General features: G+C 29.9%; 6 protein-coding genes across 7 annotated transcripts in view; 1 reads left to right on the forward strand and 5 right to left on the reverse strand.

The window, feature by feature from the left end:
- Positions 1 to 23,772, forward strand: part of LOC145936696 (uncharacterized) — a 121,396-nt gene extending 97,624 nt beyond the window's left edge. Inside the window, exons 2-5 of one of the 2 annotated variants that reach the window (XR_014425428.1) lie at positions 17,171 to 17,421; positions 18,816 to 19,358; positions 20,534 to 22,331; positions 23,176 to 23,770. Coding sequence is in view for 1 of the 2 variants with exons in the window: in XM_083039147.1 (XP_082895273.1) it covers positions 18,816 to 18,956; positions 21,926 to 21,979 (195 nt within the window). In the remaining variant the exon portion in view is untranslated. Of the gene's footprint in view, positions 1 to 17,170; positions 17,422 to 18,815; positions 19,359 to 20,533; positions 22,332 to 22,772; positions 22,982 to 23,175 lie in introns of both variants that reach the window. The other variant, XM_083039147.1, reaches the window with a different exon arrangement.
- Alpha-man-ia (alpha-Mannosidase class I a) overlaps positions 1 to 27,894 on the reverse strand; it is a 466,863-nt gene that overhangs the window by 89,773 nt on the left and 349,196 nt on the right. The window contains exon 3 of the mRNA XM_083039156.1: positions 24,240 to 24,455. Coding sequence (XP_082895282.1) covers positions 24,240 to 24,455 — 216 coding nt within the window. The remainder of the gene's footprint in view (positions 1 to 24,239; positions 24,456 to 27,894) is intronic.
- On the reverse strand, positions 985 to 5,166 carry LOC145936706 (uncharacterized). The gene is made up of 9 exons (XM_083039160.1): positions 4,057 to 5,166; positions 3,168 to 3,287; positions 2,948 to 3,065; positions 2,580 to 2,841; positions 2,370 to 2,486; positions 1,920 to 2,010; positions 1,631 to 1,776; positions 1,236 to 1,368; positions 985 to 1,165 (listed from the first exon to the last, which is right to left on the reverse strand). Exons 1-9 carry the CDS (start codon positions 4,198 to 4,200, stop codon positions 1,112 to 1,114), a joined length of 1,185 nt encoding a protein of 394 aa, XP_082895286.1. The 5' UTR covers positions 4,201 to 5,166; the 3' UTR covers positions 985 to 1,111.
- LOC145936695 (uncharacterized) lies at positions 5,878 to 7,980 on the reverse strand. Its single transcript, XM_083039146.1, has 6 exons — positions 7,837 to 7,980; positions 7,578 to 7,697; positions 7,191 to 7,308; positions 6,655 to 6,916; positions 6,009 to 6,198; positions 5,878 to 5,893 (listed from the first exon to the last, which is right to left on the reverse strand). Exons 1-5 carry the CDS (start codon positions 7,978 to 7,980, stop codon positions 6,018 to 6,020), a joined length of 825 nt encoding a protein of 274 aa, XP_082895272.1. The 3' UTR covers positions 5,878 to 5,893; positions 6,009 to 6,017.
- Positions 8,622 to 12,098, reverse strand: LOC145935981 (uncharacterized; the record flags this gene model as incomplete). The annotated part of the gene is made up of 9 exons (XM_083037827.1): positions 8,622 to 8,794; positions 8,855 to 8,990; positions 9,316 to 9,458; positions 9,950 to 10,040; positions 10,391 to 10,486; positions 10,908 to 11,169; positions 11,327 to 11,444; positions 11,642 to 11,761; positions 11,946 to 12,098. Coding segments are annotated over 9 exons (1,173 nt in total), but the record flags the coding sequence as incomplete, so codon positions are not given.
- On the reverse strand, positions 13,094 to 15,545 carry LOC145936697 (uncharacterized). The gene is made up of 6 exons (XM_083039149.1): positions 15,069 to 15,545; positions 14,711 to 14,827; positions 14,448 to 14,535; positions 13,842 to 13,984; positions 13,467 to 13,599; positions 13,094 to 13,173 (listed from the first exon to the last, which is right to left on the reverse strand). The coding sequence occupies exons 1-6, from the start codon at positions 15,143 to 15,145 to the stop codon at positions 13,120 to 13,122; spliced, it is 612 nt and encodes a 203-aa protein (XP_082895275.1). The 5' UTR covers positions 15,146 to 15,545; the 3' UTR covers positions 13,094 to 13,119.

Here is a 27,894-nt window from a genome sequence, read left to right on the forward strand (position 1 = left end):
ATTAGATATTAGTTAATTATAATATATAGTAAATATCGGATGTTATCTTTATGTAATCGGTTTAAATGTTAATGCTACAAAAACAGAAAATTTAACTTTTTAATGTACACTTCATATATTTCAGCAATTTTCTTTATTTTATTTTATTAATATTAATGTAACTGTTCTCTCTTTCTCTCTCATTTTCCTTTCATGATGTATATACAATATTACGATAACCTAATAATATCGGCTGACAAGCTTCAAATGGATGGCATTAATTACAACACCTAGCATATCAAAACAGAGCTGCTAGTTGATCGCTTTCACGTTAAATTTATGCAAATTAGCTACAACTTTCTTTGTGATGGTGCATGCTATCAATGCACAGAATAAATTACCACGAAATAAGACTGTGACAAGCTGGTAAGCTATAATATAAAGTGTTGCATCGTTGCTCAAAGTTATATCAGATTATCAGTACATTTACACTATTTCGAATGATGTGATAACTATACTGCTGGAAAATGTTTTTTTTTTTCACATTTTTCAGTATCGCGAACATTATATTTACATGCATATAACGAGATGCAGTACATGCGATATATTTAATAAAATCGCATTATTTACATATGTTTTCTATTTAATTGAGAATATTATAAGAGATTTAAGTTAATCAAAATATATCGCTATATTGCGTTCATTTATCTCTCTCTCATCGTACCCACGAATAAATAGATAAAGCAAATCAATAATAAGCATTGAAAGCGTTTACTAAAAACTTATTTGATTTATAATATTTATAGATTAGTATGTGATTTCTCTCTTAAGAATCTCATTTGCAGAGACAAAAATGCTTGGATAATTTTGTTGTTGGTAGAGGCAATGATTTGCCTGAGAATGAAATAAAACTGAATGAGAAAGTAAACACTATGTACAGTACGACATAATCAAAAAAGATTTATTAATATAATAATATTTGTAAATAAAATAAAGTCTGTCTTTTTAATAGCAAATAATCTTTTTATATCCATATCGAATTATTTTACACGATTTGGTTTTGAAAATAACAATCATCTCTTCGAATAGAGAACACTACCCAGCTGCTACTGTTCTGCTTCTTTTACGAATTTCATTGTTGCACAGAATAAATTACCGTGAAGTAAGATAGTGACATGCTCGCAAGCTGAAATAAATTTATTATTTTAAGATAAACTAGAAATAAAGTTTATTATCAAGCTGGCAACCTAAGTTACCGTAGTAAAATTTTCCAAGGACACCGAATAAATGCCGCCAATGACGAATTTGCAAGAATTCATACTTTTTTGCATCATGAACAGCAGCAGTTTTTGCATTTGTACAGGCGCCGTATACCATTGTGTATCATATCTAAAAGTTTATAATATTTCATGTACTATATGAGTCAAAAAAGTATTTTTTTTATTGCGCGTTCACAGAAATGGAAATACAATGTTAAAAATATGCTTGTTAACTTTGATAATTCTTCATTATTTGTCAATAGTCATGCCAATTTTCATTAATAATATTTGTAATAAAGTTTCAATAATTTGCAAACAATTTTAACGCGAAATAGTAAAGTTACATAGCATAGAAATAGTATTACTAAAATTTTTAAACAGACAATTCTTACGTTTTTTTACAAATTCCGATACTATTGTCTGTGATTTTCTGTCCCATATAATTGCATACAAACATATAGTAAAAGTGGCCGACTACAAATATCATGAATGATGCGAAATTTTCTCTTTGATCTGATGTAACGGCAATTTGAAAAAGCTGAAATATCAAGAAATTAAACTTGCTTTTTAACTTCTAAATTTCTCTATAACGCTAATCTGATATTAAAGTAAGTGCACACACAGTAAGAGCAGTGTGATTAACATACAATGTACGAACATATAAATTTATCATTTACTTACGCGAAATAAGTTGATACTTAAGGAAGCTACTCCCAGAATAATTAGAAAAAAATAGGATACAGTAAATGTAGACGATACGTATTCAAAAAACCTTAAAAATAAAGAAATTGTATGTGCGTCTCACAGAGAGTAATTTTAATAGATATTTGCAAAATTTTATAATTTGATAAAATTCTGTACACAATCCCCACAAATAAGTTAAAATTATAAAGATAAAGAAAAAAATTGGAATATTTAGTGACAATAAAATAAAACAGTATAATTATTTATAAATTATACAACATATATATATATACAATATATATATATATATATATAAATATATATATATAATAATGTGTAATAATTAAAAAGAATAAAATCATGCAAATTGAATCGTAAGAGTTTATATGATTGTGCTATTATTTGTATTGTAATAATGCTAATACTGTCGATGTGCAAGTTACCAACTCGATGGCTCTCTGATGAATCTCTACAGCATTAATTATTTTCATACGAATTGCATTTTCCCTATTCAATGTAGACAATATTGGCATATTCTCATCCAATGCATGTTCTATTCGATAACTATAACAATCGAAAATGTGAAATGGATATAGATGTAATTGTTAGAATGATTCTTTTTAGCCATTTAAGCCCTCATTATATAACTTGTTTTACCCGGTTATTTCGAACATGCCGCAAATATGATAAACATATGCAAAGAACAAAGTCTCCGTGCTTATGACGGTCACAATTCCTATGATAATCGTTACGTTTGTATGCAATAATAGCGGATAAAAATATTTTTGTTGATCGAGAAAGTATTCCGATAAATACGGAAGATGCCGCGTACGGGATTCGTTTAGCGGCGCTACGACATCGAGAATGACTGGCAAAACCGGCATTAGAATGAAACCAATAGTACCAGGATAAACTAGGCCTAAAATTATCAAATATCTCAAATTATATCATGAACGAGAAAGTCATTCACAAACGAAATATTTCTATTCCATATAATTTATGCATTTTGATCCTGCATTTCCTACCCGCGAATGCGTATAGATGTCTTCTTCCAGATTTGGCATGTTTTTTTATTATTTCGACTTCCTGCTCATCTTTTAATGTATTCCAATCATTTCGAATATGTTCCATTAATTCCCGGATCTACTTCAGGCATTATGAATATTATCAAAAAGTTCAGATCGTCTGTGATAATGAGTCAGCGAATTAATTTCTCATGTATAATAATTTAAATACCTTATATACCTTTTGAGATTGTATGTAAAAGATAATATATTTTACAAGATAAATCACGGAAGGAATAGTGAACGACAGAATAGTCAATGCAAGTTCAAGATTATATTCCATTGTAAATAGTTTCAACAACTAAAACCAAGTATATAAATTATCAAACTGTCAAAACACTTTCTTCCTTTATCGATTAAGAGTGGGATGCACTTTTTAATTATAAAGAATTAATCTTTTAAATATTTCATTTTTAATCCCTTAAAAATGTGATTAATTTTTAATTTTTGTATAATTTTACTATATTTTTCAGAAAATCTTTATTCGATACTATTTAGAATATATTGCTAATGCTCGTTTTATATTTGCAACATTTGTTTTCATCCATTTCTTGCATTTAAATGAAAAAAATCAAGAGATGTGATAATGTCAAATAAATATATAAATATAAAAATATATTAAATATATTAAAAATATATAAAAAAAGATTCTATATTTCAACAAAATAATTTTGATATGAGAAAGACTAAAAGTTGTCTTAAATTATTATAACAAATTATACACATTTTAAATTTATTAATGTTATTACAAAAGGCGTCCAAATATAATTTTTAATATAATAAAGTTTACAAAATAACTGATATTTTATAAGTGATACATTCATGAAAACGTTATATGTATCGAAACAAATTGTTATATGTATGAAAACAATCGAGCAATATTAATCAATTTAAATAAAATGTAAATGTTATCGTTTGAAAAGCGATCATAGTTGCTTTAAGCTATGACATATAAATTAAGAATATATTTTATTTAAAGTTATAGAGAAGAGGACGATGTATAGGCTGTTAATTATATTCCATTTATATTTACTTAATATATAAGCTCTCTTTTTTAATGTATTATTTACCTGAGTGACTGTTGAAGATATAAGTAAAAGGATACAAAAAATCGCATGGATTTGTTTGAGAAATGATTTGTCATATGGCCACAAACTAAGCGATAATAAGGAAAGCCGATACAGTTTATAATATGGATATCCAAGAAATTCCATTTCTCTTCAAAGTTTGTCGCACGACTGTCTATAAGACACTCTGGCACCCTTTGTTTCAGCGATATTTAATAGAACCTTTCATAAGGGATATTATTTTTGAAAAGTTTCCCTCTACGACTTCAAACATTATCCAATCTCACTGAATTAATATTCAGTGTAAAAGCGAGAAAAAAAGTCAGAAAAATAAAAATTACTTTTAGGACAATAAGAAGAGTCGCCGGTATCGGCAATTATGTAAATTATGCGGTATTTTATTCTATATACCATGGACTTTTATATCAAAGTGTTTCTCTCTCTCAATATTTTCTCCCACTTCACTTGTTGCCTACGCAAGCGCAGTTATTGTTACCCTCCATTCGACTTGATCCGATTATCAGTATTATTTTGTTTGTCGTACAATACATTTCATGAATTTATTCGTGAGACACATAGAGATGGCTCTCTATGCAAACATTAACACTTACAAAATTACAAATATTTAAAAATACCCTCGATTAATATAGCGTATGCATTGGGGGAATAAAAAATAAGAATTAAAGTGATTAAAACATTTATATTTAGTAAGTATATAGAAAATAGATTGCAATATTTCGTGATATCTCGTAACTGTGTGGAATATTATAAAAACTAAAAGTTTGAATCCGTATCGTGCATTACTAGTAATTGAAATTTATCCCTTTGCACAATACACTGATTGCGAAGAATTCTTATTCAGAACGTCATCGTGTTGAATAAATTACCATAAAGTAGGATAAAGATGTATTTATAATCTAGAACAAGAAGATCATCCACGGAGAGAATTATATTTTTGTTGAAAATAATGCCAAAAATAATTACCGTGGCAAAATTTTCTAACGACGCAATATAGATACCACCTACAAGTAGCATACAATTTTTCGAACTCCTTTGCATTATAAATAATATCAATTTCTGCACGTGCAACGGCATCATGTGCCACTTGCAATTATATCTGAAAATATTAATGGTAATATACTAATATTATGTGCGCGTACGTCTCTATTAAATTAGAATTATAAAAATTACAATTAAAGTTTCAATTCTTATAATAATACATGATAATACAAATATATATATTTTAAGTAATAAAAAAGATTGTGTGCAGTGCAATATACGTATATAACAATATGCAATGCAATTTTAATAAAATTTTAATATTTTATTTATGTGCAATGCAAAATAAACTGGAAGTATAGCATGATTCTCAAATCGTGTATTCATCGTGTATTAATCATAGACATTGATCTCTCTAGTAACTTACGTTCTTGATAAAAAATCGTTACTGTGATTCAACACTTTTTGTCCCAAATAAGTAAAACAAAAAAAATAAAACAAATGAACACAAACACATGTTATGTTTACGATATTTTTAATAAATCCCTGTGTGATTACCGCCTAAAAAAAGACAAAAAATTTCACATGTAGAAAAAATGTTTCGCTGAACACGCGTCCGTTTATACAATACGATCAATACCCACAAAAATTTATATCGCTTTAAATGTATATATGTTATTTAAAATTTGTACATTACTAATAGTGATTGTTGTCACAAAAAAGATTGTAAAATAAACGAATCTTACTTACACGATACAGATTAGCAGTTAAAGATGCCACACCGAGTAAAAGTATGGAATTATACATTATCATAAAAGTATCCTTCATAAACTCAAAAAACCTTTAACAACGAGAAAATGTGTTACCTGGATTCCTCGAGAATATATCATTTATATTTAGCTATGTTTGAAATAAAATAAATGAACATCACGAGAGATGAATCGCGAGAAAATTACCACGCAAGTTTAAGTGTGATGAAACATATAAATGATATTTAAATCCTGAATTATGCGATGAGAAACTACCAACTCGATAGCTCGTCTGTGAATGTCGATGGCACTAATTATTTTGGAGCAGCTTATGCAACATTTTGTAGAAATTAAATTTTCTTTTTCGTAATCATCCAAAGCATGTTCAATACGATAGCTAAAACAATAAGGTTATTTAACTAGAAGAAAATTCATCATCGAACGCGACATGATTATTCACAATTAATTCATAAATAATATTCACAAATAATCGATTGTAAAATAATTTTAAGAACACAATTAATACATACATATATCAATACTAATGTTAAAAATACAAAATCAAATACAAAATGTCTCGAAAATGCAATATTTTTTAAGTTAATTTTTTTTTGATAAAGTGAAATTAATCTTACAAGTACAATCAGAAAACACAATTTTTATTACACGCTTTTAATTTTCAACATTAAATATGCTTGTCGTTTAGATATTTATTCTTATTAAAGTAAAATTGATAAAATTAATAAAGAGAAACAAGTTATCTGTTTAGTTATAGATTTGCAGAAAAAGTAAAAAACTTTGAATATGTCGAATTTTTCTTTGCATTAGTTTGTCACTTTTCAATATCTCTTACCTAGCTATTTCAAACATCCCACATGTGTGCTGTATGTATGCTATATATATAGATGTGGTAGACATTAATGTGGAGAAAAGTATAAATATACCCACGACCCAATGCAGAAGAATAGGATAAAAATATTCATCGCTATCAACAAGGTATTCACTTAAAATTAGCAGTTGATGTGGACGAGATTGATTAAGCGGTGCCACAAGATCGAGAAGATTTGGTATCAAATGTACGAAGGTGAAAAATAGCGGACAAATATAGATGACTACTATAATTAATAACAAGAGATTAATATCGTTTGATGTAATAAGATAAAAAATGAAATGATATATAACACACACACACACGCATGCATGCATACATATGTATGTACATGCATATATGTTATATATAAAATTTTCTGAAATTACGTATTCTTAAAAAATTGTGGTGTAATCCGAAGATTTAATACAATAGTTTTTGGTTACTAACAATAAGTAAATTTATATAATATCAACGTTCATCAACTCTTGTGAAATAGCATGATAGTTTTATCATCTTACATGCAAACATCTGTACATAAAGTGTTCCTGCATAAGCGTATCTTTGAATTATTTCATATTCCATTCTACTTTTTAGCGTATTCCAGTCATGTTTTATCATATCCATTAACTTTCTTATCTATGATTGTATACAAAGAACGTTATTTCTATATATACAATAATATGGAATATAAAAAAACAAAAAAGATTTTGTTATGACATCATTATGTTGCTTTATAATACTTAATTTAACTATTCATTAATGTGTAAAGATAAATTTATTCAAAATAAATTAATATAGTTTATTATAATCTCTATATAACTTTCTAAGAACCTAACGAGTTTGCTGATAGATTAAAATGCAATATTAAAGAAATATTCAGAATAATATTGCAAACGATGACTTACCGATTCGATTTTTACGCAAAATGTAACATATTTTATAATGGCAATAAAAAAAGGAATCGTGTATGATAAAGTTTGAAGAAGGAGATCCAAGTTGTAATCGAATGTAGTAAATGTGAGTAACTGGAAGCGTTCCTCGATATAAGGTATATATAATTTTACGCAATAGATAAAAGAAAGTAAAATAAAAAAAATAATAATATACAACAACTCGTATGAGTCGCTAAGTTATTCTTTTTCACTAAAAATAGCAATAATATACCTGTACTATTATGCAAGATATAATGCAAGTTGCACAAGAGAATCTTTGAATTCGAAAAGGCCATGCCTTTTGATACGGCCATAATCCAATAGATGATAACATTACTCGATTAAGAGTATAGTATCGACTACCATCAAAGTCCATCTCTGCGACGCAAGTGACAATGAGAGCAAATTTTCGACACGCAGAAGGGAATAAGATAATTGCAACTGTTTCATTATGCACATATTTCAGTGTGACGAAAAAATATGACAAATTGTTTATAAAAGGGGATAAAGTAGTAATAATGTGGTAGCGTATATTGCCATAGAATATAGCAGTAAATAAGATAATTGAATAAATTACTCTTGAAGATATCGCGTTCTCTTCTTTCACATTATAAAATTTATGCGTAATTTTTCTTATATCTATGCAAAAAGAGTGTGGCGTGAAATATGATACTTTATTAATAAACTATCACTTTCGTAATTTCTTCTTATGACTTTTGCCTAAGATGATAACACAAATATTTTGAAATATCTGTGAATAAACATCTATGATTTTTTCGTCTAATAATAATAAAGGAATACTTAAATGCTAATTTCGGATATAATTAAAATGCTTATGCTGATATAGTTGTTTTGTATAGTAATTAAAAATATGTTTATATTGCAGTTCAAGATAATTCATTGATTCGAAATTAATAAATTGAAATGCGTCTCGCTGCAATATTCATAATTTTTATTAACAGCTTATTAGTTTATATTCTAACTGAATAACTGAACATTTTGATTCAGTGTGCCAAATGCAATTTGATATAGTATTATTCAAACTTGCTAAAGATCTCGATTTGAAATCAGTTTCCAATAAATAATGTGAGTTTCTGATGTCATCGCTATTGTGTTTCCTTTCGTCATCGACTACGTTACATCCGGAGTGAATACAACATCGTAAAGTAAGATACTGATGTACTAATAATCTGAAAAATAATTCTTATTATATCGTTTTTATGTTGCGATATTTGTTATAAAGCTGTTACCGAAGCAAAGCCTTCCATCGATGCGATTAGTATACCGCTAAATATATTAAATGTACACGTCTTCGTTGATCTTTGTAATATAATAAGTAATAATTTTCGAATATGTAAAGGAGCCGTGTACCACTGCGCGCTATATCTATATATTTGAATAAAAAATTTAGATAATTATTTTTGTGTATTTTATTACTAATTTTATATTAGTTTTTTTACAGAAACATATTGTGATGATATTTTTATCAATATAAATCTGTAATTAGCGATTTTTCATAAATACATCATTTTTTAAAATGTCAATTAATATTTGTAAAATATGTATTTGTAAGAATACAAACAAAACATTATTCCAAAAGCTCATATTGATTAACATTTTATAACAATTATGATTTAATTAATATTATTTCTCATTTATCGATTTGATTTTATGTATATAGTGTTTCAAATTTTTGAAACGCGATACCTACGTTTCTTCGAAGACACTTTCACTATGATCAGATAGATACTGTCCAAAATAATTCACCCAAAACGCGTAGCAAAAATGACATAAAACATATATACTCGATGCTAATATGTCACCGAATACATTACTCTCGATTGCTTGGACCAACTAAAACAAATCGGAAACTGTATTTCCCGAACTATACGTAAACAGATGCATAAATGGTGTCCAATGCCCATCATGCCTTTCCTTTCATGTGCATCAGTAAAGGCTGAGTGCAAGCACGATTTATGCATCCATTTGTACACTTTAATGTTTTCATATTCAGTGTAATACCCCTACGTAAATCTGAAATTAAATTTGCATAAAATTGCGGTTTAAATAAGTTTCTACGAATATTTATTTTATGATGTGAATTTCTCGATATCTAATAAAATGATATAAAGCAACAAATAAAATGGGAAATATTAACATAGGTACTAATTAAGTAATTCGAATAAAATAAATTGTGTATATATTATTATTATTAATTTCTTACATTATATTAAATATAATAAAACATCTTAAGATATTTGTTTCGGTATTTTTAATATAAATATATTTCAGTGCGGTGGAAAAAAATTAGACACACACACCCAAGAAAAAAAATAGTTACTTACTCGTAATATATTGATACTTATCGATATCACACCAACTATTACGAGAACCAAGTAGGATATAGCGAAACAGGAGTTTATAAATTCAATGAATCTTAAATGTTAAAAATAATTGATGTCAAATTGTATGACAATTTATAAAATAGTATCGTATCATCTTTCTATTTGAAAATATATATTAACGAGAAAGAATTTTATATACATATAGGTATATATATAAAATGTGTGTATAATGCTGATACATATAAAAATAGACAATTAATATTTTTGATTTGTTAGACTTATTTAAAACACATTAAGGAATCTCAAATTGTAGATATTTGTTCAAAGTTAACATAATATATTTTCAAATTTTTGTTCGTCAATTTTTTAAATATGTTATTAAGTACAAATAAGATAATATAATTTAAGATAATCGTGAAAATAAAAAATTAAGTTACGTACTGTAAAGATCGCCCATGGATTTTTATGGCGCGTGATAATTTTGCGGTAATAATAGAAATGTCTTTACAATCGTCGAATGCGTGAGTTATACGATAACTGCAAATATTCGACATATCTTAAATAAAATATTGCTCAAGCTGCAGCAATAGTATTTTTAATGTTGTATATATATGTATGTAAATATCTGTTGTGTGTTCTCTCTGATGGAATATTATCAATCCATAAAGATTATAAAACTATGTGTAATTAAAAAAATATTGTTTAAAATAATTATCACAATAAAATATTATCACAATAGATAGAACTATAAATTACCGTTCCGTCTTAAAGAGTGACATTTTTCAATTTAAGAATTAAATTTAGAGAAATTATTTGTTAGACTTCAATCAACGTGTAAAAACTGATTGAATGTAAATAAATATGTATTTAGTCAAAAAGAAGAAATAAAATTTGGCTACTTAGTTATTTTTTTACTAAAGAGAAAATAAACGCGTTGTGTTTTTGGACAGTCGTTTACCTTGCAATCGCGAACAATCCACACGCATGCTGTATGAATATCATGAACATCGTTTCAGTAGCTATGAACGTGGTCATGCCCATTATAGCGATTACTGATATGTCAGATACTATTGCATAAAAGTATCTTTGTTGATCGAGAAAGCATTCGACCGGTGTGGGTAATTGTCGCCGGCGGGGTTTGTCCAGTGGCATCATAAGGTTAAGAATATCGGGTATACATAATGTCAGGACAAAAAATGCTGTGGTTATATAAATGAACACTGGAATAATTGAGAGACAGCAGTTTACTTTGCCTACGAGTTCACTGCGCGCATTTTGTATAAATATCTAAATTATATACATGATTTATTTCGCATTAAGTTGCATGTGAAAAAATCAGATATAAACAGCTCGAAGCACGAGCGCTATCTTACTAACATCCGGAATAAATAGTATACAGTCTCCCTTTAGAAGCATATTTTTGTATTATTTCGATCTCTTGGGTATCCGTTATGGCGATACAATCGTAACTAACTTGTTCCAATAATAATTTTACCTGCGATAATATAAACTATATGTAAAAAAATTTTTCTTACGATCGGTGTTTAATAAAACATCGATATATTGATATCGCCATAAATAAAGCGATTTATATGAAATGATAATCCTTTTTATTCGCGTTCGTGCTCACGATTAATAACGAATGCGTATTTGCAAATTTTATTAAAATAATTGTAAATTTTTACAACTTACGTTTGTAGAATTCAGATATACTGTATTATATTTTATGATGAATAGGATTAATAGAGTATTGAAAGACATCATCTCGATGAATAATTTCGCATTGTATTGGTGCGTGATAAAAGTCGTATACTATAGACCAAATTATTTACGTGCATACGAGTAAAAGCTGATTAGTAAGATAATATACGGGAATCTTATTTTATATATATGGAATTTAAATACCCCACCACACTTTTTATTCAAATTATCATATGATGCCAATTGTGATAGGATAATATACGTTGTAAAATAATCAATGTAAATGTTATTTTACCTGAAATATCAAACCTTGTATATAAACAATCGATACAAATATCGATAGAAACATCCTATGCCTTGGATTCTGATAAGGCCAGAGACCCAGAGAAATCATCAAACGTCGAGTAAACCCATAGAATTGATCGTCGTACACATCCATTCTCGTAAAGAGTTAAAACACATCTGCGCGCGTGAAGGACATTCTTATATCGCTCCCCTCCATTTTTCCTCCCATTTCACTTAATGATTTCTCCGTATCATTTGTATACCGCCTTATAAAGATAATAGGTGACATTATCAAATTATAGAATATTTTTCAACTTCCGCGTAAATACAATTTGACGTAAGAAAAAAGAAGCTTGATTGGTGGAAATTATCGTAAAAATGTTTGAAAAACACAAAATACATAAATGTACCTTAATAAACTAAATTATATGTCATGCAATTCCAGCAACCTGAAGGCACAAATAATCTAAAAATGTCTTTTTATGCCGACATAACACACGTGCAACATAGATAGATGTCTATGTCGCATTTTATTGTTCTTCAAGCCATTTATCACTGCGTGCTATCTTTTTTGATGGGTAAATTTTCAATTTTGTATTAAATAAAATTGTATTTTTTATACACGTGTATGTGTGTGTGTGTCCGTGCGAGCCCAAATTATGAATATCACTTAAAATATTTCGCAATTCCCACCGTTATTAAAAAAAAAAATTCTAAAATATTGTATAACATATAAAAAGCATCATAATGTTAGAAAATAATCATATACGTTATTTTATTACATAACTATAGAAATATCAAATTTTTAATAAAATACGAACTTAATTTATGTATAGATAAAAGATATTTACTATATATACTTACTAAATATTTATTATATAGATTATATAGATAAAACTATATATATTAAGTATATGTTGTTATACATATATTAAATATATGTATATTGTATTAATTAATATATTAATTGACTTTATATTTTTCAACAATCAATCTTTTCTCTCAAAAGATATTTTTATAATAGAGATAATGAAATAATTATATTGCTTTATTTTGTCATATTTTTATTCTTTTATTTTTTGCGAATGATCAGATAATTTGGTCATTCACAGTTATTAATACTACTCATATTTTAGATAATTTTGTATCAATAATTACATTTATGCTGCCGTAAATACGTATGATTATGTACGAACCGAATATATGACCATGCTATAAGACAATGACATACTAATAAGCTGAAACAAGAAATTTATTTTATATTTTTATGTAATCCTTATTATAATTAAAATATATATATATGTAGTATCTGCATTTATCTCGTCAAAATGGATACTTTTTTATCAAATTTTTTAAAATAAAATATCGTTTTAGAAAATTTTATTAAATTTTATTTGTCAAAAGATTATATTGTTTGTTTTTATAAGGCAATTGAACGAAAAATAAATCTTGCAAAAGAAAGAAGAGTAAAGATAACTTTGAAACGCAACAAACTAGTCCGTATTATACATTTGTTGATATGTATTATTACCGTGGCAAAACCTTCCAATGACATAACAAGTAAACTACCGACGATAATCCTGCTGCTTTTCGCGCTTCGTTGCAACGCTATGAGTAATAATTTCTGAGCACATAGTGGCACAGTATACCATGGTGTATTATATCTATACACACACACACACACACACACACATACATTAATATGTTATAGAGATCAACAATCTAAGAACTTAATCAGAGAGAAATTCATTCACATGTAATTCTATATTATCTAATAAATGTGTGTCACTTCTATATAAATATCTATTTATTAATTTTTCTCAAGATTTTTCTATAGAATGTTCGAATTTTGTATTATTGTAAAGTATTTTCTTTGCACTTCACATGCCGTTTAAGATAGACTTACATTTGTTGAAAAAAACATTCACTATGATCAATTATATCCTGTCCAAAATAATTCAGCCAAAATATATAACAGAAATGAGAGTATACAAATAAACCGGTTAAAATAACCTCCGATATATTGTATGTTGAGACTGCTTCAAGAAGCTGTGATGGACGAATATAATATTATTGAAAGTTATCTATATAATATTTTAACACTTACAGAATGCCTCGAAACAACCGAATGTCATTCTAATAACAGATTCATTGACTAATTAAATATACTTTTTTCTAAGTAAAAATGTCGAAGCATCAATAGTTTCTGAAGCAATTGAAAAAGTATTTCTCACAAATTATATACTTTATAGAATTAAAAAATTAACAAAGCTACATTTTTAAGTCAATCGCAGATGGAGTTTAAATAGAATTTTAATTTGAGACTTAGTTACAAAGTTACTTATATGATAGAAAAAAATTGAAAACTGGAAAAAATTATGATTTGATCTCAACATTTAGGAAAAGTCGATTCCAAATTAACCAGAGAATCAGTTATAAAAAGACATCTAGAACTTTTGAGACATACATCTGTTATTTTAATGTTATTTTGATTTCAATTTTCAATACTCACGCGAAACATATTAATACTTAACGATGCCACACCACATACACATAACACAAAATAGGATGTCGAAAATTCACATAGCATATCAATAAATCTTTAAAAGTTAAAACAATAATTTATGTTACAATAGTTGTATTATTTAACGATAACAAACGAATTAAATATAGTGGATACATATAATCTTGTTATGTAAAATATTATTTTATATTATATCCTATATAAACTACGAAACACACAATTACATATTATGAAATGTAAGAAACACTTACTTTAAACAATGTTGATGAGTGATAAAAACGTTTAACAGTTTAGTGCAATGTTTGCACTCAGTTTTTGAGGGCGTCGTTCTTGATAAACATGTATTGAACGCATATGTTAAACGACAGCTATAAAAATATTATAGTTTTTTATATTTTAAATTATATTTTTTAAATATTAAAAACTTGCAAATTATAATCAATTAAATAAGAAAAGCATTATTAATAAATATAAAAAACTTAGTACGAAGTTGTGTAATTAAGATTTCTTTTCTCTCTTTGTGATAAAAAATGTTTATAGTGTAAGATTCGTCTAGAAATATTAAAAAATTAAGCGATATTGGATATATTAAAAATTTTATGGTATGACCTAATGAGTTCGAACAGTCCACAAGCATGTTGTATAAATATCATTAACATAGTTTCTGTCGCCATGAGTACTGTCATACCCAAAAAGGCAATAAATATAAATATGAATGAGATAAAGTAAAAATATTTTTCTATATCAATAAAGAATTCTACTTGAATCGGCAATTGTCGTGGACGAGGTTCGTCTAACGGCGCTATAATGTTAAGAATATCTGGTATAAATATAATTGAAGTAAAAGCAAATGTTCCTGAGTAAACAATCGCTGAAAATAATCTAAATTTAGTGCGCGATGATACTTAGAATAATTAATAAATAATATTTTTACATTACTTATAATATTTATCATTTATGTATATCTCTAATAAATTCATTCTTTATATGATAATTAACTTTTAATTTTATTATTTTAATTCATTTTTCTAATGAAGCGTTATGAAAATAATTCAATAGAATAAAATCGTTCTATTTTACTTACATCCAGAGAATATCGTATAAAATCTGGCATTGTACGCATATTTTTGTATTATTTTTAACTCGTCCATGTTTTTTATCAAATGCCAGTCGCGTTGAATTTGATTAAAAAGGTTCTTTATCTACGATATAATGATGAGTGTCTAAGATATCAAATAGGCATTTGCTGCTAATTAAATTTTTTAAATCAATTTAGTTAACACTTACTTGATTAGAATTAAAATACACTATATTATATTTCAGAACATAAATTATACAAAGAATAGTAAAGGATAAAACCTCAATTAATAATGACGTACTATATTCGTGTGTGGCAAACGTTGTCAACTAAAAAAATAAATTTCTATATAAAAGAATTCTCATATAAATCAAATATAAATAATTTCACACTTTCTTTTGTACACAGAAATTAGATACTAATGTAACGTTACTGTATAATTCATGTGTCTGCAAATATGCGTTGTAAAACTTAAATTTTTAAAGTATTTTTTAGATATATATTACATATAATCTTCTAAAAATTTCTTGTACCACGCGCGAGAAAAATTTCGTAATATTCAATAATCCATTTTTAGTAGTATATTCAATTTTTGACATAATCAATCTCAGTAAATAGGACTTGCTTTAAATACTACATATTTTTTGGATAAATTTATGAAGCACATTTTTATTTTCACCAACAATAGACGAATAGTATATTTTCAACGGTCAGAAACACCTGTACTAGTACGGCCAGAACGAGTATAGAAGATACACAGAGCATTCGAACAATGCGACGTTCTGGCTTCTGATAAGGCCACAGACCGATCGACGCCATTAGATTCCGGGTTAACCCATAATACTCGTTGTTGAAAAAATCCATTCCGATTGGTGATTGCTGCAATTCTGCGTACGCAGATTTGTAAAGATTATGTGGTCCCCCTTACTACCATCAGAACACTATAGTAGCTATTACAATCTTATTGCACTCAGATTTTCTGCATCATGATGACGATAATGCAGGATATTACGAAGAATCGGAAATAACAAAAGGACATAATTTGTAAATTCGCTTATTACAAAGTGACCAACGTATGATTACATGAATCATTTGACTATTATGCGTCATAAACTATCAAGCGCTCTGATTGCAACATAAAACAACCAAATGATACGTTTAATATAATCATTGGTAGTTTTCCCTGGGAAAGAACATCAGTGATTTCAGTATCTTTGCGCAGACGCGATGCGACAAAGAATCCCTTACTCCTACAGCTGCTCGAATAGCAGAGTGTTGTGTAGAGTTTTCTTTCTGAGACATATCCGTTTGAATAAAATGCGTAAAACTATCAGATTCATAAGGTGATAGTTTAAAGATGTATTTAAAAAAATATCGATGTAGATGTGAACATTCGAGTGTTGTGTTTAAAAGATTATTTTTTTGTGTCCCTATATTTTTATAATCCAATATGTAACAAGTATTATAAAATAATGTGAAAATATTTTAGAGACTGTGATTCTTGTAAAGAAACCAAAGTGCTATTCTAAATTTATAATTTCGAAAATAATATTGAAATTTTAGGAAAATAGTAAAAATATATTGCATCAATTTAATAATAATAAAGTTAATAATTAACTTTTTTCCGTTTTAGCTGGCTGTAATTAGATATTTTGGGAAATGTGTGACAAATACAACTTAATACCATTGAAGTTTACAAAAGGTTCAAAATAAATCACTTTATAAGAATATAAGTGTCCGATCACCATAGCAGTTTGTCATCAACTGCGTCGCACTCAAAGTGCAACATCATCTTAAAGTAAAGTACTGATAGATTAATCACTTGAAAAACAATTTCCGTTTTGCTGAACTCCTCTTATCACGACATACATAGTTTATGACAAGGTTCGTTCTTATCGAAATTAAATTTTATGATGCATTTAATAAATCGGTAGAAATTTATTGTCTTTGCTCAAACACACGTACGTTTATTTATTGTCCTTGATCATTGTAATACAAGGTGTTGAAAAAAAAGGGTAAAATATTTCAAAGGGATTTAGTATGCCCAAAAACAAGTCGAAAAATCTTAATAAATATCCGTAAATGAGTCGTTTTTGAGATATTTGCAATATCATAGATATTGCATTAGACATGGAAGGAAATCATTTTGAGCATCTTCTTTAAGATAAAAGGTAAAATACTAGCTGTTATTTTTTGCATAAATAAAAATAAAAATAAAAATTTAAAAGAAAAAGAAAGAATTAGAAAAATAAAAAAATATATATATACTATATAGAAATAAAAATAGGAATATCTCAAAATCTCCTTAAAAATATTTTACCCTTTTTTACAACATTGTCTAACGAGTAATAATTTCTGTGCTTGCATAACTCATTATACACACAACCATATATTATGATTTTTCATAAAAAGTAGTAATGATGTAATAGCAATATTATATCGATCAATTTATGAATTACTCCTCATAAAAACAATTATTCAGCTCAAGTTGTTTATTAATTAATACTAAAAATGCAGTTAATAAGACACGTATGACGTTTAAAAATATTGTACAAAACATATGTCTTTCAAACGCGATTTTAATTTATCTAATTTATTATTATCTGAGACATATAACTAGATATAAATTTTTCAGCCTCTCGTTTATCTTTTTTATAATAGTTATTATTTGGATAAGATTTCTCTTGCATGTATATCTACTTGTTGTGAAACAAGAGTATAAATGCTAAATATTATAAAGAATACGACTGGAAAAGATACGACAAAATCCGTTTAAAAAGATTCTGTTTTCTTTGATGCTTTTTATCACGTTTTTACGATTTACGAATGCCCCAACCTTCCCAATAAATTTTCTCAACTATTTTCTCCCGGGAAAACTGTTTTTACGCAAACAGTGTATACGTTACGAAGATTTCGCGAAACACATTTAGAAAACATCATAAGACTGTCGTCGCGAGTTTAAGTCGCATTTCATAATATCTGAGATTCGCAACGCACGTGCAATACCTATACCTTTCAATGATTTATTTTATCATAAAAGTTATCGAGAATCGCGCATATTTAAAAAAAAAATCGATATTTTGTAAGAGTTTTATATGATTTTATCTGAAGATTTTTTGTTTTGAGGAAACAATATAATTTCAGCCAATATACGAGTATAAATTAACAAAAAATATTTATGTAAAACAGTGGACTCGTACAACTTTTTAATGCGATATTATAATAACGATATCTGTAGATTCTCCCTTTCTATGCTAAATTTAAGAAATCGTTTACAGGTATCCCGGTCCGATGAACTTTTCGAGATGAGCGCGCAACAGCTGTACGAAACATCGCTCACCCACGCATATAGAAGTGTGCGTTGCACGCGTGACAGCCCTGCAACACAAGATGGAATGGGGATCCGAGCTCATTGCGATGTACGCGCGTCTCTTCGCTGCAGTCAGCGCATAGCGCTGTTAAACGAGGCCTGGCATAACTGCGCGTTACATGCATCTCGCATATCTCAGCGAGCTTCCTTCCTTCCGCCCTTCTGCCCCCCGATAGAAGTGAGAGAGAGAGAGCTCGCATACCTACAGACCGCAATCTACTCAATGTCGACGAATAGCTTGCATCGATACGTCGATGCTCGTATGCATCTCGGTCGACTAGATAAAATGTCTATTCTTTCAAGTAGTTAAGTCGATGCATAGACTGGCATCATCCACGCAAATTGTTATCCCCGGGGAGATCGGTTTACGGTGTGCTACATCAAAGTGTCAGTAGAAGAAAAGCACACGATAAAACATCACGTATATCGTGTGACAACGATAAAACGTTACGTATGTATGTTTTTCACTCAAGAGTAAAATGCAGTTTATCTCTGATTAACGTTATATTAATGATATTTATTTGTTCTTTGTCATATGTTAGTTATTCTCCAATTTTTATAATGATTTATCATCAATGTGATCTCTAGAATCTAATAATTTTCTGCATTTGAAACAATTGATAAGTCGTATATTTGGTTTTTGAAGTAAATTTATTAAAAATTACGTATTTTCCCTAGATTACGAAATTCTTAGATAATAACGTAACGAATTTATAGTATTTATAGATCATGGGGATGTAACGATAAAAGCATCGACGATTAAAAAGAATAAGAAAACATTTTCAATTTATTAATCGTCTGGATTTCTTTTTTTTATCATATATAATATCTATAGTTTTATTGAGTATGAAGTAACTTTATTATAATTTATTTTATCATGTTTTCTGTGTTGTTGCATAACAATATTTTCTTATAAATTATATTCTTTTTGTATCTATTTCTGTTTAAAAATAATTAAAATTCGTGTAGATTATTTAAGGGACTTTTTAACATTATTATAATTAACATTTAATTGATTTTTGAAAACTTTTATTATCAATTGATCCCGACAAAACAGAGAGATTGAGCATCACAATGCATTTCTGTGTATGTATATATTCGCTAATTAAGGAAATAATATATATATCTCAAAAATGCAAGTGTAATGAACTCCACGAGAAACAAAATATTGAGATATACATACCAGAGAGTATGTACTATATATATAAAATAAAAATTTTAATCTAAATTTTACTCAAAAATTGTTTATATAAGATATTTATTATTCGAGATAGACAAACAGAAATGAGAGAGATTAAAATGCTATAAAAAAAGAAAAAACTATAGAATCAAATATAAAATCTTATTCTTTTTTCCTTCTTACGTTTACATTCAAATCCGTTTAAAAATGATAAAATGATTCGCAAAGCAATCCATTCCCCCCCAATATCATCAAAAATTTATAAAAAATTATAAAAGTTTATTATCCTCAGTTTTTTTTTTAAACTTTAAGAAAAGCTTAAATAAAAGTTCTTTTCGAGCTTAAACAAAAAGTTTATATAAGACCATCGCGCTAACAAGCGGCTTTTGTTCTTTTCCATCCTTTATGGAAAACAAAATCATATAATTTTCCTTTTTATATTACAGCTTAGATTTCAACTTGGCCATATTAAAGTATTGCGTACGCAGCAATATAACTGTACAGGCGGAGAAGCTTACGGCCAAAAATATTTGTATAATATCACATGCCTACTAAAAGCAGACGCACATGAATGTCGACGTAAATGTAAATTTATGCTCTTAAAATATTATACTAAGAATTTCAAGATATTGCAAAATTCTTGGTAATAATTTAGTAGAAAATGTCAATGATTGTGTGCGCAGCGATTATGTGTAAAAATGTGTTCAGGAATTGTGCCAGTTTCTATTGTACAATATCGCTGTTAAGTAATAATTTTTCTCGTGAAGATACGGCATCTTACAACGATAGCACGCGCAACATCGACGACTACATTGTCGTATAAAATGCGTGTATCTCATCGTTCTTTATTTTTTTTTCTTTAATCCCGCGCATACGGTTGTGCGTATATTAACGAGGAATGGCGGTGTCAGGTACTGGATGTGTGGTGGCTGGTACCTCGCACTCCAGTCTCCGCACGTCTGCATTCTTGACGCATAATACGCGATGCACCGCGATCTTCGTTTTATACTTGGGGCGGTTAGGCCCTTCTTTCTCCCCTTCCCCCTTACCACCCTCCGATGCAGCTTCCTTCCCAAATTTATCGCCCGTCCGAATCGCGGACAAGTCCATATAACCCGTTCATAATCTCAGTTCCCACCTAACGCGGTGCTAAAGCCCGCGCGCTCTTTCTCGCACTGTTTTCATTCTTGTATAAATCTCATTGAAGGCGATATATTGCACGATATTCCTTTGGCCCGCTCGCACATATCGGCCATTGAAATTTATTTCGCTGACCAGATGTGAATAACCGAGATGCATCATTGCCGTGCCGCCTTTTAATTTCGTTCCTTATCGTTATTATTGAACGTGTTCGTGAAATATACAGGGTGTTCTCGAATCATTCACATTCTTCTCCATTTTAAATGCTAGTAATAATAATTTTTACTCTATATGTAGAATGATAGTGAATCACTATCAACTTAATATTCTATGTGAATCATTAATATTATATTTGTTCATAAATATCTAAATAAATAATATGGACACATATTCTTATAATTGGTTGTTTAGCATCTATATACTTTATGTAATTCAAAAATACATATAATTAAAATTTCTTAAACAGTAAAAAATTTTAAGTCCTACAACTGTAAATGCAAATATTTTTTAATATAAATAGCCGACTTGATTATTGTGAAATATTTTAGGAAATCTGATGAAAACTTTAGAAATCTCTTTCAAATATATTTCCTATGTGGCGGAAATAAACAGGCAGAAGCGAATGAATTACACAATAGAGATAAGAGACGCGAGATCGCATCTAAATGTTTCTTAACGTAACTTTGCATCTCTTGCAGGCAAAATACGATACACGAGAGGAAAGAGTTTCAGAAACTGCCGCGAAACAATAGGCATAACTTCTAACACGGTTGATACGCCGGTTACCGCAAGCCGAAAGCAGCTAATACAGCAAGTTATCCACTTAGAAATCCGACGTAACACCGCGAGAGAAGAGTTCGAGGTGTCGCGGGGAGGATATAGGGCTGTTACCAACTTTGGATAAACCGGGCTAAGTTTCTTGGCTCGGTACTTACGGAACTGTCACACGAAAATGCTCAAGTTTATTCTTCCCGCACGCACAGAGAAATACCGCGGACATCGATTTACATAACGATTAAGTTAATTCAGGATTTAATGTTTGCCAGAATATTTTTGAAGAAGTAACATGTCCTGAGGAAAATTAACGATTCTCATATTCCACTGGTAAGAATGTAATTTGTAAAATAAACATATCTATTTGTTGCATGTAATCGATTTTGCACCAAAAGTATAAAAAGGAGAGAAATGTGTATTTTTTACTTTACGAAATATATATTTCATAGATCATTTTATTTCTTAATTTTTCTCGATAAATATAATTATAAATAGGATCTGAAATGTTACAGATATAAATTTCAATTAACTATTTATCATATTCATTCCCGTAATATTACGTCGTGCAAAATAAGTATCGCTATTGTATATAATATTAAAGACTTAATAAAATCAAATATAAGATTTGAAGATTATATAAAATTTTAATTCGTGAAAATATGCGAATGGTTATATGTATATAAAAAAATAAGTTTTTGAGTTTTATCAATTCGTCACACATAAAGAGAATATTTGATATCGCAATGGAATATTTCATGTCGCAACTTTAAGCTGTTCAATTCGTGTGCCCTACAAAAATGGTCTGCTGTGATATTTTATCGAGAAAATATTGGATCCAGTCGGGGATTTGAGATATTTCAACGTAGTCCTGCTCTACGAAGATAAGATTCTCATTCTCCATCAAGGTCATGGCATATCCACTTGTTAGTGACAAAATGAATGCTTGCGATTTTCAAGGATTATCCCGAATTTTTATAAAAGTTAATTGACTAAAAAGATTCATTATTTCTGCATAATTTTTCTTCAACTTATTTTATATACTTATTATAGATTTCATAACATTTGAAATCAAACATGTCTCTTAAATCTGCTTCAAAATATATAATTACCTAAATCTTTGCTTCAAAATGTCTGCAAAGTGATATTATTTTACTTTTACATTTTACTTGAATAGATCGCATGCCAAGAGAAGATCGAAGGGTGTCTTCGACGTTTCATCAGAATGGGACTTTCCTCGACAGAGCAAACACATTTCCGACATGTTCGATAACGTAAAGAGAACGTTCGATAACGAAAAAGTAAAGAAAGGATGAGAATCGGAGAGGAGGAATAGTGTATGCAGACGCGCGAGCCTATATCAAAAGTTTGCTTCCGTTGGGGTCCGCGAAAAAGGAGACGATGACATGGCTGCGTCAGGTAAGTAGACTCACGACGAAATTAGTTTCGACGCATGTCGAACTTTCATCGCGATATCTCCTCCACTGTACTTTTTCAGTCATAATAAAAGAAAAAACTGCAGAAATTTTTCAAAGAAGCGTAAGCACAAGAAATATTCGTGCTTGCAATTTTGTTAAAACGCAGCTCGCAATTTATATTGTATTTATAATTATTTTTTACGTCACATGTTAAATGTTAAAAATAATATATGACAGGAATGCTCGTCATACGAGTTTTTATGTTATATTTGAGAAAAGATATTTAATTAATCGAAATTAATTAGAATCATAATTAGAGCTGTATAATTCATCATAATTTTCTCAGAGGAAAGAGAATAAATTTATTAAATGTATTACAGCAGGAAAAGATATACTCGGTCTAGCAAAATCCTCTCGCAATCAACGTCAGCCAGGTGATTAAAATAAACACTTGATAGATAATTTATTAAAAGTAATGCGAGCTAAAGGTCCGTCGCGTTGAGTTTTACAAAAATATATTATCCATTGATGTACTGAGATAAACCGCAATTATCATATCAATCTCGAAAAGCTCATAAATAAATATTTTTTTGTTTTATTTGGTTATTGGTTATTTATTTTGATAATTTATATTAGATGTCGTTGTTATATATAGGGGAAACGCTATTTTTTATGACATTTATTTTGGTCTTTCGAAATATTATTTTTGCATACTGTATATACTCGTTAAAACTCGCATATATAATTTGCTAGATGTTGAGAGGTTATCTCAACGTAAGCACGTCACGTTGATAACAAGTATGAAAGATACGAAAGTACTCACCATATCGAAGTCCAGATTCTCAGCAATCCAGTCGCGTCCCTGCTTGAACTCATCGTGGAGACCCATGATGTAAAGAGTGTCGAGTCCGTCGACGATGGTCGCGCCCATATTTGAAGCCCCGAAGATGCTGGCACTATGACCTCTCTTCGAGATTGGTCGTAGCTCGTTTTTTCCCCATGCGTAACGCACATAGTTGTCCCAACCATGTTTCATCATCTGCGCAAAACAAAAAAAGAACATGCAAACGATTAGCGCGAACTTTTTATTATGAGAATAAAAATTCTTTCACGATTATATGTATATAGGTATAATAATGTCAATTAAAATAATGTCAATTGTTCATCAAAATTTCTATGATTAATACAATAAGTTATGTCTTCTATTTGAATTCTATTCTTTTTTTAAGACAAGAAAACTTTATCGAAAATTCAGCATTAGATACATAGCATGTTTCGTATTCAAAATTAATTGCTGTAATCGAGATATATCCAAAATTCAATCTTTTTATAAGAAACCTAAAATTTTTATTGAAAAAAAGGCTTATAGATTATAACGCTGCTAAGCATTTTTATAAAGAAATTCTTTTACAAAAATATATACCTATAAAATATAAATCGATGAATTTTTACAAATTTTCAAGGTTTTCTACTACGATTAATGGTATGCACATGCAGTCGAAGCAGCAAGCACACATAGAGTCGCAAGAATGACGGACGCGCCACGTGAGCTGTTCCGTGAATAACAAATATATTTCTAGGTATGTGTGTGTGTGTGTGTGTGTCCGTTCCGTTGACCGTTATTTTCGTTCTTCTTGATTTTTCAAACCATTTGCCGGGCACCCGTAGTCATGGTCGCTTCATCACGTTTTTATGACGGCATAATTTAGGGGCAATATAATATCGGAAAGGTCTGGCCAGTGGCACCACCAGGAGTGGGTCCTCTCTGCCTCCCTTTCTTCCTCTCTCTCTCTCTCTCTCTTTTTTCTCTGCGGCTGCTTTTATAATAAAAAAATTAAAAAAAAAAACGGAAATTAGAGAGCGTGAAGAACTGCAAAATGACAGAGAGAAACGCGTGTCATTTTATAACTACCTATGCCTGAGTCGCGAAGCTTTTAAATAAAATTCTGCGACTCCTCGGACAACAGAGAAGCTGTAGGACATGTAGTATGCGTTTCCGTTATTATTTCGAGACATTTTATCAAAGTCAGTACAATATCACGATACTCGAGTCTCGGATTATCGGAACGGCGATAAGTTTGCAATAAGTGTCGCGATAAAGATGCGAAATTCCGAGCTCCGAAAGACGATGCCGTCGCCGTTATTACATCGTCCTTAGAAGATGGGATGCTGGCGATGCAGAAAATTGCAAAGGACAGATCGGTACGGGTTGACGCGACTGCGTCGCGGCGTTCAACGCCTTCCACCATTATCCACGTAATCGCGGATAATTTGTTCCGTAGAAACCGCGGCGAATGCACGGCACATGGTGGACTTGTAGCCGGTAATCTGGTTAACATCCATGTTAGGATTAAACCATTAGCCCCGGTGTCGGCCGGACGGATCGAAGGGAAACGCGGCGAGGAGACGATATGGAAGGAGAAAGGACAGGGTAGAACCTCGGAGGGCAAAACCTCGTGTCGGAGACGTGTGGCCCCCGTTCAATTATTCTCTCTTTGTTACATCACTTCCGTGGTAACCGGATTCTCTCCCCGACTCCGTCCGGAAGACCGCGCTTCTTTTTTCGCTTTTGTAATCCACGAGTAATCCATTAAAACCATTTAATGCGGTTAAGTAGTAAGCACTGGCACTCGTACGAAAGACGCGAAATGTCTGTTTTAATCAGAAATAAAATTATGTTAAATTTATGTTTACATTTATTTATTTGAGAAACTTGTAAAACATCATTTTTTATAGTTTTGAAGTTTTCCTTTTTAATGCGCCCATTAAAAAAAAAAAAATTTAATTTAACTCGTATTATACACACATATAAATCTGTCTGCAATTAATCCCTGCGAGCTAATGGATAAATTCATTATTTTACGTGCATTATTCACGCGCAGACAAACCACGGCACAGGTTGAAGGTATCGTAGACGATATGAATTCTACAGAGGACTCGTGGGAGCTCTCTCGCGTTTTGAGAGAAAGATAGAGAGAGAGAGAAAATATCCTTTCAAATTGCCTGCGCTCCACGCATTTCCATTAATAAACAAAACGCACGCTGGAAGAGAGGAAATGCAAAGGCAACAGCAGCAGCAGCAGCAGCAGCGGAACCTCGGCGAAAAGGGTGAGAAGGGAAGAGGGTGGCGATATTCCGTCAGGCGATTGAGTATGCACGGTATACAAACAAAGCAAAAGCTTCGGATACTCCAAGGGAGATGCACACACAAGTGCGCATCGGCACTCGCTTTGCGTATGCGCGGGCGTGTATATTGCCGATACTGGGCACGTATAAGTGTACTTAACCGTGACGCTTTTATTTCCTCTCTTTATTTCCCGCGGTTTTCAATTTACGTTATTTATTTCCCTCCACGACCATCCCAGTCGTCCCGCCGCGTCGGCGTCCCACCGTGATTTTGTGAAAGCACCCCAACTCTGCCTCCGTCACGTACTCATACAAATAGACACATACACACTCACGTGCACATAGCTATACATATGCAGAAAGGCACATAGATGCGCGTGCCTTTTAGTACCAACACCATCAGAAACAACGTGCTCCTGTATATACATGATATCCTTTTTTATCTGTGGTACAGCGAACCTGGACGTCACGAAGCCTTTTAAAAACGCTCCGTGCACGTCATAAAAATCTAACCGCGCCCGAGTAACCGAGCTACGCGCAGAAAGAAGTGAATACTCAACAATTTACATGTTGCATTTTTGAGTAAGAGTCAATTGGGACAAAAGAAAAGAAACTTGATATTTAACAGAGAAGAGAAGACACGAATTAAGTAGTCGGTGAGAAAGGAATAAACGAAAGAAAATCTAAGTAAAGAATAAAAAGAGTAAAGAAATCAAGCAATCTTTTTCTTTCATTCTCTCTCTGTGTTTGTGATAAAGTTTGTAACTGAAGAAAAATCTATTTCGAAAATAGATTTTAAATATTGTGATGAATCTTCAATCATTTATTCGCGTCAATAATATTTTATTGCGTAGAATAGATAACTCGTACGAGAGTTTAATATACACAGAGATAATTTTCTCTTAGAATTTTATAAGAATTTCTTTGATTAATATTTATCACAATAAAAATAATAATATCTATTATAATAAAATATAAAATATGTTTGATTAATTTTACCACGCAGTTTAGTAAAATTAATCAAACATGATAGATATTATTATTTTTATTGTGATAAATATTAATCAAAGAAATTCTCATAAAATTCTTTCCATATACCATATTGTCCCACGATTATCATAATTTTCAGAGTAAATTCTAAGAGAAAATTCTCTCAGTGTATAATAACTTTTTTTCATCTGTCACAAATTGCACAAAAATATGTTTATCGTGAAGATTCCAAGAATTAAAGACGCGTCATTTTCTGTATGCGCACACATCCTTTCATCTGCCGATGCATCCGAGTCAGTGATTATAATATAATGACGGAACGCGCTCAATTACGACATTGGTGACTCGTTACCGGATCTCAT

This window comes from Prenolepis imparis, unplaced genomic scaffold (genome assembly GCF_030444845.1).
Source record: "Prenolepis imparis isolate NDT839.2.m4 unplaced genomic scaffold, iyPreImpa1.0 SCAF_5, whole genome shotgun sequence".
In the NCBI taxonomy this organism is placed as follows: Eukaryota; Metazoa; Arthropoda; class Insecta; order Hymenoptera; family Formicidae; genus Prenolepis; species Prenolepis imparis.